At 41.6% G+C, this 9207-nt stretch overlaps 1 protein-coding gene across 1 annotated transcript; it reads left to right on the top strand.

The window, feature by feature from the left end:
* The first annotated feature begins 26 nt into the window (after window positions 1–26).
* fbln5 (fibulin 5) lies at window positions 27–9038 on the top strand. Its single transcript, XM_026340514.1, has 11 exons — window positions 27–424; window positions 582–636; window positions 839–887; window positions 987–1268; window positions 4505–4627; window positions 5511–5627; window positions 5744–5860; window positions 5990–6112; window positions 6580–6706; window positions 6858–7053; window positions 8341–9038. Exons 1-11 carry the CDS (start codon window positions 381–383, stop codon window positions 8500–8502), a joined length of 1395 nt encoding a protein of 464 aa, XP_026196299.1. The 5' UTR covers window positions 27–380; the 3' UTR covers window positions 8503–9038.
* Window positions 9039–9207: the final 169 nt, after the last annotated feature.

Below are 9207 nucleotides of genomic sequence, written 5' to 3'. Positions count from 1 at the left end.
CCGTCTGTTGCAGTGAGTGCGCCGCTGTGGGGCCGCTGTCTCTGCGCTCTGACTGGAGGGGGCAGGCTCTCGCTGATTGAATCCAGCTGTTGTGAAAGTGCTCAGAGGGGGACTGTGAATTTGCATTGCTAAGTAGTCGGTAGAAGCGACAGAGTGGGGCAGAACCGAGTCAGTCCATTTTGAAAAGCCATTCCTGCAACATTTGGTCAATGTGCCGAAGCTTCAGCTCGACCAGACAGAGCTTAATGAAAACCTGGCGTCGGCTTTCGCGTAACGGCGCATAGTCGGGGGGCGGTGATCGGTAGTGGTGAGGGGATTTGGAAGAATTCACGGGTCGTCTAAGTCTCTCATTTGAGAGAGCTCAATAGAAACCATAAACAATGTCTTCTGATGTACGTGGCTTCAGGTTTTGCACTTCTGCAAGGTCGGTGATGTGGATTTTCCTTGTCATGGTTTTTAGTTTTGCGTAACGAACGTTATTTTTCTTTAGTTGTGCGTTTTAATGGATATGGAGCTCTGGTGGAACTGCAATAGGTTCCTAGAGCTTGGAAAACTTTAAACTTGAATTTGCCTCTTTTCAGGATGTTGGCAGCTCTGGCATTTATTCTGCTTTGTATCCAGCCTGGACACGGACAGGTAACACAACACCTTTCTACAAGTTAAATCAAGTTCATGGTCAAATTCTGATTTTGATAATGGATTAACAACAGTTAAACAAATAATAAAGGACAGTGGCAGGCTGCAGTTGATAAAACTTTAATTAAATGGATCACAGATCCCCTTAGTGAATGGGTTTTAAAGTAGTTTGTAGTCATTGGAACTGATCATCTCTCTGCAGACCTGCACAGAAGGTTTTGCATATGACCGCAGGGCCAGACAGTGTATAGGTAAGTGGCATCACTTCTACTGTTTTCTCTTAGATTTCATGTTGCGTAGATGCTCTGGATGCCTGAATGCCCTTATCAGTGCACAGCTCTCTATTCCAGATGTGGATGAGTGCCGTACCCTGCCAGATGCTTGCCGAGGAGAGATGCGCTGTGTGAACCAGAACGGAGGCTACCTGTGCATTCCAAGGAACATGTTCAACCTGCCCCAAAGACTGGAGACCCCGGAACGACCCGAGACAGTTTACCCGGACACATCTGTTGGATTATCAGAAACGTTCTTCCCACCTCCACCTAGATCAGTGGAGCCCAGCTACCCCAGAGTGAGGAGCACGGCGCAGTGTCTTCTGGGATACAATCTTGCAGAGGATGGCACCTGTAATGGTGAGTTGGTTGTGTGCAAATATGTTCTCTGTATGTAAATCCACTTTATTACAAGGAAACAACACATTTAAAACTTAGTTTTAGTGAGAAGCTTTAGTCTTGTTCATCAAAAGTTTGTTTTTCCCACAATCGAGCTTCTTATTTGTACGATTTCTCTTGTATCAACCTATCACAGTGAGTCAGCATGTACTCCCAGTCATCAGCCAATGAGCCCAGAGTCAGTTTCATATTTCTGCAGTGACAGTGCGGGCAGGGTGGGATTGTGAACTGTTAAAATGAATCATGTCTCTTTACAACCCCATTATCACAGCTTGCCTATGTCACCACTTTGTGTCACGTTCGGAGAAAGAGTGATTTTTACATTTTATAACCGACAAGACATTAAAATATCTGATAATTTGCATAGAAATGCTGAAGTATGTATGTTTTCCAAACGTAATGATGTAACCCATTAGATTTATCTTGTGTGTTTGACAGGTCCTTAACTCTTGAAGTCAATTTCCTGGAATTATTTTTCCAACACCATATTCAGTGTCACGGGTTTCTCATTTTTAGTGGTTTGCTTAGCTGCTACAAGAATGTTGTTACCCTCTCACTTCCTAAATGATTAAGACGGAAGGGTGGGTTGTGTTTATCTTCTTCTGCAGCTGTCTGAATTCTCTGGCTCCTTTTGCTGAATCTCTTCAGTGATTCTGGTTGAAAGATGTCCCAACATCTGCCCCCTCCACCCCCAGCCCCCTGCTGTTTATCAGATGTTACAGTGAAGCCTCTAAAGATGATAGAGGCCAGAAATTTAGTGTAAGTCATTAAAGGTTGTGGTTGAACTCCAGGGCAGTGCATGAGTCTCTCAGATCACAGGGACAGATGTTTTTCTGATGCTCAGTGCAGCAGCCTGTCTGTTTGTCAAGCCGGATCACAGCAGCCTTCAACTCTCTGCAGCATGGAGATTCTCTGCTTTCTGACTATTCTGATCGTGTTGACTTGCAGGAGATCGCAGCTGTCAGATAAACATTTATTGACGTTCTCCCCAGCTGTCTGAAATCCATCTTAACATACGTCATGAGGCGAGTGCGTCCTGCAGGGAAAAGCTGTTGAAAGTCGCCTTGTTAGGGTTAATTTGTGGTGTTCTTCTGTCATTTTTGTTAAATCAGCCGTGACCCTGTAATGAGTGGAAAATGTACACTACAGCACAGTTTTCTCCCTCTAAAGGGAGATTTAGACTTGAGCTCATGCACAAATACAATTTCTCTTTGTAGGGGAGAAGGCCTGTCAGGGAATCTGCTTGAAACCTTGTTTGGGTAAACTACTTAACCATAGATGCCAGAGATGAGGTCATATGTTGCCAAATCTATGCCCAGACAACAGGCATGCCTCTGTGGGGGCCAAACGGAACGAGTCTTAACACCCCTGAAGGCTGCTGTGTGTGTGGTGATGTAATGGGTTGTTGACTGATGCTGCAGTGGGTTAGAAACTACACAGACTGCGACTTCCCTTCAGTAACAGACACAGCTTTGTCTTTCAGTAAGTGGCACTACGCTCCATCACTGTCACTAATGGCACCAGACTGGGAGACAAACAGAAGAAATTAGCCTCCATTACATCTTAGTGCATTTGTGGGTTTTGTTTTTAGAGTCTGTTGCAGGATATCTGATCCTAAAAGCATGAACAATATTACAAACTCTACTCTTCTGGTTTTTATCGTATGTACTGTATTGAACCAAAACTACCTGCATGAGCAGACATCAGATGAGATGATAGAGTTGAAGTACACTTACTAGAGAGGCCTCTAAACTTCAGAACCTCTTGTGCTTTTCATTCTGTGACTGTAATGTTCATTCCTGCTCAGAACTACAGTTGTAGGGATTTCCATGTTTTCACTTTACTTGAAGGATTTCATGCTCTTCTGTGGCCTGAGAAAAGATTCCAGCCTTGTGGGCTTTCAAAACCCATCTGATAAACCTAAAAATGCACAAGGGTTGATTCGACAATAAGGCTATCTGTGCAACATTGCTCAATCTGCATTAATAAGTGCCTCATGTTCTCATTCAGTGTATTTTTCATGTCGTTTGTCTCGAAGTGTTGAACACAGCTGACAGGCTCATCTCTCTAACAATGAGGAGTGTATCTCATTCCATTTAAAGTCACTGGAGAGTAGCTCGAATCAGCTTGTGTGCAAATTTGGTCTTAAATATTGTGCAAGGTTTCTCCGTTTTCCTACTTGTGACGGACATTCAGGCCTTTCCAACACATTCCATCATATCCCATACCTTTGCTGAAGCTGATCAGGATTGTCAGCAGCAGCTCCAGAGCTTGTGGGCAGCTCATGAAACAGTCTATATAAGGATCTGAACTGAAATGCTCCTGCAGCTCGTGTGTATGTTGGAGATCTGCAGTATGGCTACACATGGAGTGCAGCTGAGGGCCGTCCAGAGACGTTTTGACTGGTAACTGCAAGCAGGTGCTGGGCCGTGTAGCTGTTGGCCAGTGGCCCAGTGCTCCGGGTCTACTCCACCCCTGTAAAGACCCAGTGGTCCAAGTTGGCACAAAGGGCAGCAGTCCCACTGACAGACGTTATCGCTTCTCATAGCTGCCTGTTAAAACAAAAAGCCAGACTCCCACCCACTTCCCCCACCAGTTTTCTAGAGATTGGTGACTTCATGGTCTGAGAACCATAAACAGAGGTTGGGATTTCTGATTTGTCGTATCCTCATAAGGAAATGTGGCTATTATGATGTAGTGCTGCGTGGCGTCTAAGGAATTTAGATTGTAATCTAAGAAATCGCAGATCTTGTTCAGAAACAATTGGAAGTTGATAATAAAGTATTGAAACGTTACCTGCTGTTAAGAGTTTTTCAAACACAGGCTGGTGGAGAAACAAACCTTTGACTACATGTTTGTCGGTGCATTGTTGGCGAACACTCATGCATTGATTTAAAACATTCACATTTAGTTATTTGGCTACTATCCAAAGTGATTTACAAGTGAGGTACAAAGAAAGCTAAATATTTAAGCCAAGGAGAAGGAATAAAGTAAAGTACTGCTTCAGTTACATGGGGAATAAGTGCAAGTTTACTTAATACAACTGCAACAATACAAGTTCCTTTTAATATTAATCAAGTACAGTACTCCAACTACAGCAACCTGGGTTTAATGTCAGCAGTGCAGAGACAGAAAATGATTAAAAATAACAAACTATTAATATTATTTCCTCCTCTTCTTCTTCTTCTCTGTTGCAGACATTGATGAATGTGAGACAAACTCTCATCACTGTAACCCCACCCAGGTCTGCATCAATACATCGGGCGGCTACACCTGTTCCTGCACTGAGGGATACTGGCTCATCGGTGGACAGTGCCAAGGTGAGTGAACGGTTGCACTTTTAAACGTTAATATTACTGTATTGTTGTCAAATTAAGGAGTGAGATCAGCCAGTTAACTTCACACTGCAGGAAGTTAACCTCATGCATTCTCTGAGCCGCTCTATTTATTAAAACCTGTGATAATTAACTTGCAGTAAAACAGTGGGGGTACATGTTGATCACATTGCAGTTGTATAAAAATGTATTTAATATAGACCTCTTACATGGTGTTGCATTTAAGGAAATTCTGATCTTTTGTTTTTGTTGCACAAGCTATTCTGTATTTTAAAAAAACTTTGGAAGACAATAAATCAAACATTGTAAAATACATGTGAGATGAATCTAAAGTATTGTCAAGCAAAACGCTAAAGCAGCTAATGAAAATAAAGTAAATTACAATAAATGTAATGTAGTGGTGTAATTATTGCTTCATATGATTTATCTCTGTCTAGCAGGTGTCGAGTTTCTAAAAATGTGTTTAATATATATTTAATATTTAATCGAGCACTGAAGTAGACTGAACATGATTTGTAATTAATGTCCGACACTACCAACGACGTTCATTAAACTCTGGTGTTATTACTGTAAACAAACGAGACAACTGTCAAGTATTTCCTCAAATGAAGACCATAGTTCTTCCATGCACTGTTGCATAGTTTGGCAGACAAGCTTTCTTCTTGCCTTTGTTGAGAAAATACCATTATGACCTCTGAACATTTTACTTGACCTCCAGAAGACGTGTTTCAGCAGTGAAACAGCTCAACCCACAGCCGTTGTTAACCTTTTACAAATGTGACCCTAAGAACATGAATTTGTGGACCTGACTGTGAATGATGTGTAAATTATAACTGTTTTGTCTTTGTTTAATTTATTTTTTGACCAGATATTGATGAATGTCGCTATGGTTACTGCCAACAGCTGTGTGCCAACGTGCCCGGTTCTTATTCCTGCTCCTGTAACCCCGGCTTCCTCCTCAACCCCGACAGCCGAACCTGTGAAGGTACGCACATACACAGGAAGAATAAATGACCTCGACAAAGCCAATACAAACAAACACAAGTACTTTTGTAAATGTTTCATTGTTGTGTTAACTGCCATCCACCATTTTTCCTCCAGATGTGGATGAGTGTGAAGAACAACCATGTAGTCACGGCTGCTTCAACACCTACGGCTCCTTCATGTGCAACTGTGACGAGGGATTCGAGTTGGCGTCTGATGGCACTTCTTGTATTGGTGTGAATAGATGACTGTGTTTTGTATTTAATACTCTCTGTGTTATTAGCATTAAAACGTTTCGTGTCATCCCACTTCTCCTCCTCCATCACACGTTTTAATCCTGTTTTTGTTTTTTATTCCCTGCAGATTTGGATGAGTGCAGCTTCTCAGACTTTCTGTGTCAGCACAGATGTGTGAACACACCTGGATCTTTCTCCTGCATCTGTCCGCCTGGATACTACGTGTACGAGGACGGCAGGAGTTGTGAAGGTAAAGTTCAGGGCCTCCATCCAGACATCGTGTCGTTTTGTCTGCAGTTTAGATGTCGAGTCATGAAGCACATATTGTTCAAATTGCTGCAGTGAATTGCTTCATTGTGTGTTGTAAATATTTTGCATTTCAAACATTTTGGGCAATTTTAGTTTGATTTACTTTGATCTATTTGGCTGAGAATCCTTTTTATGTTAACTACAGATTTGTATTTACAGAACATTAAGCTGGAATTTAAACTAATTGCACCTCATATAGTGAAATACATGTTTTCCATTAATTAATGTTTAAATCAAGTGTTGCCTTATTTACAACAATATTATTTATTATTATTCATTATTCTGTTTTTTTTCTTTGTACCATTTTAACCATTGTGTTAACTGTATTATTTATGCTTTCTGAATGTTGTTTTTCTGATGATGATGATGTTTTTACTGACTTCGATTGTTGTGTGTTTGATTTCGAAGATATCAATGAATGTGACACTGGTAACAACACGTGTACAACAGCACAAGTATGTTTCAATTTCCAGGGAGGCTATACATGCCTGAATCCTTTACAGTGTCACCTTCCTTACGTCGAAGTTAGTGACAAGTGAGTTATTCATACTGTCTTTTCAACAACTGTTAACCAACCTTTAAATCTTAATTTGTCTTCCATTGTTTTTTATCTAACACAAAATTATAGTTAACCATTTATTAATGTTAAAGTCTCCAAACCCACATCTGTGCATCCTCCTCTGCAGCCAGTGTATGTGCGCGGCTGAGAACCCCGCATGCAGGGAAAAGCCCTTCACCATTCTGTACCGACACATGGACTTGTCGTCGGGGCGCAGTGTGCCGGCAGACATCTTCCAGATGCAGGCCACCACACGCTACCCCGGTGCCTTTTACATCTTCCAGATAAAGTCTGGCAATGAAGGACGAGAGTTTTACATGAGGGTGAGTACTAGAGCGACAGATAGCTTAGCACAAGAATATAAGATGGTGACATACTTAAATGTGAGACATGCATAGAATATACTGTTACAGACACATTTCCACGTGGTGTTTAGTGTTTTTATAAGACATTGTGAATTCAATGGATTGTGGGAAGCAACTACGTGGTATTTTCAATAACAGTTCTGCCAAAATCTCAAACTATCAACTCAAAATACAAGGGACTGCATTACAGTCAGGTCATTAAACAAATTAAATCATCACAGCCCAGTGCAGAAACACCACAGCTGTAAATACTTAGCTAGCAAAGATGCTGCCAGTGACTTGGGTTGGTCTTATATGATCATGGTTCTTATTATTGAGGTTAATAGTCATCAGGTTATTTCACTACACAAATATGACCACATTGCATCAGCCGGAGTGTTCAGAGCGGACACACTCCAGTGGGTTGTGGCGTGAGTTTGTCATTGAATACAAGTGGGAAACATCAGTTTGTGGGTCTGTGGTCTGATGAGTCGACCAAGGGAGCAGGAGATAGATGTCTATATTCCACCGTGGGGTGTGTTCCCATCTGTCAGGACAGTTATGCACCTGATGTGGTGTGTTCTCATGGTGAATGAGTGAAGATACACACCATTCACCTCCACCTTTGTTTAAATCATGCCGCTCTCTCTCCCTCATCTACTCTGTAAACGTCTGCACTTCCAATGAAGGCAAAACCACAAAAATAAGCTTAAACTAAATGAATCTGTGCAGTGGTTTGATTTGAGTTCCTGTCTTTGAGTTTTGTTAGTGCTCAAAAGTACAGATGGAGAATATAAACTGTACTTTATATACAGAAACTAAGCAACTCTTTTATTTGTATAAGCTCTTATTTCCATAATGTGTCTCGACTGTCTGTAGAAGAGGAAACCATTAAACAAATGAGCTTTCACTATCGTATGCAGCCAGTAGATGGCGCAACAAGAGTGTGTTGTTTATTCTGTAGTTCATGTGAATGCAGACTCAGCTGAGTCTGATGTTTGGTGTGGGATCTAATGAAAACAGAACATTTTACAACATGTTTATGAAGTTGCTCTTTTTATCCTTGTTTAAACAGTTGCTGATCTGACCTCACGCACCATGGAAAATACATCACTTTTCCTTGACTTTGTGTTTGTGTTTACAAGTTGACAAACGATATAACAAGACACTGAGCCAAGGATTTTGTTTGCCATGTGCAGCTGTCAGATTTCCCTGTTTCCTGTTCCTCACATTCTTCCTCTGTTTCTGTCGCCTTTTATTTCACAGCAAACCAGCAATGTGAGTGCCACGCTCGTTCTGACGCGGCCAATCAAGGGGCCGAAGACGTTGGTCCTGGATTTGGAGATGGTCACAGTCAACAATGTCATCAACTTCAGAGGCAGCTCCATCATACGTCTGACGATATTTGTCTCAGAGCATCCTTTCTGAGTATCGCCGACAAATATCACGTCCCCAGAGAATCTTACTGCTCTCATCTGCAGCTGATTTAACAGTTTGTTTGACACAGGTCATCCCATTTCTAAAAAAACAAAACAAAGATCAGCTGATGGGAAAGCATCCCTGTGCTCAAATCCCCAACCCTGCTTAATGGACACTGAGCTATTATGGCTCTATATGGACTTTTGACACAAAAGGGTATTTATGGTGTACAATTTCTGTCATCTTCTATTTAGAAAATAACCTGGACGTTACCCTCCTTCACACTGTTTACACAGTCCCCCAGTTGTCTGTGAATCTCCATCCCTCCAGATAAGCTGTGAACGCCACTTTTGTGCTGTCTTTGCGTCATTAATATCACTCATGTTGTCTGAGCATTGTTTTGTTAAGACAGGACTCGACCTGGCTGCCTGAGCAGAAGTGTAATTATGTGTTTGGAGTCGAAATATTTGAACTGATGTAACACGCAGTCATTAGCTGAATTACTGATCACGGTTTCTTTTACAGCAATAAATGTCTTCACCACACGACACAAGTGTCATTCGTATGAGTGGGCTGCTGAATTCCTCAAGTTATAGCAGATTATGGGATTATTATATTCTAGGTTGTTGTCAGAATATGTAGGGTTACATCAAATAGCACATTCTGGGGATGTGAAACCAATTTAAAGGCACATGTGGTTGTTGTATGGGCACA

The sequence above is a fragment of the Anabas testudineus genome, chromosome 22 (assembly GCF_900324465.2).
Source record: "Anabas testudineus chromosome 22, fAnaTes1.2, whole genome shotgun sequence".
Classification (NCBI taxonomy): Eukaryota; Metazoa; Chordata; class Actinopteri; order Anabantiformes; family Anabantidae; genus Anabas; species Anabas testudineus.
Note: the sequence above shows the minus strand (reverse complement) of the source record. Positions and strands in the feature narration are given on the sequence as shown.

Coding starts and splice junctions, on each gene's coding strand:
- fbln5 (XM_026340514.1), top strand. CDS start 381: ATGTCTTCTGATGTACGTGGCTTCAGGTTTTGCACTTCTGCAAG. Junction 1,269..4,504: donor AGAGGATGGCACCTGTAATG/GTGAGTTGGTTG, acceptor TCTCTGTTGCAG/ACATTGATGAATGTGAGACA. Junction 4,628..5,510: donor CATCGGTGGACAGTGCCAAG/GTGAGTGAACGG, acceptor TTTTTTGACCAG/ATATTGATGAATGTCGCTAT.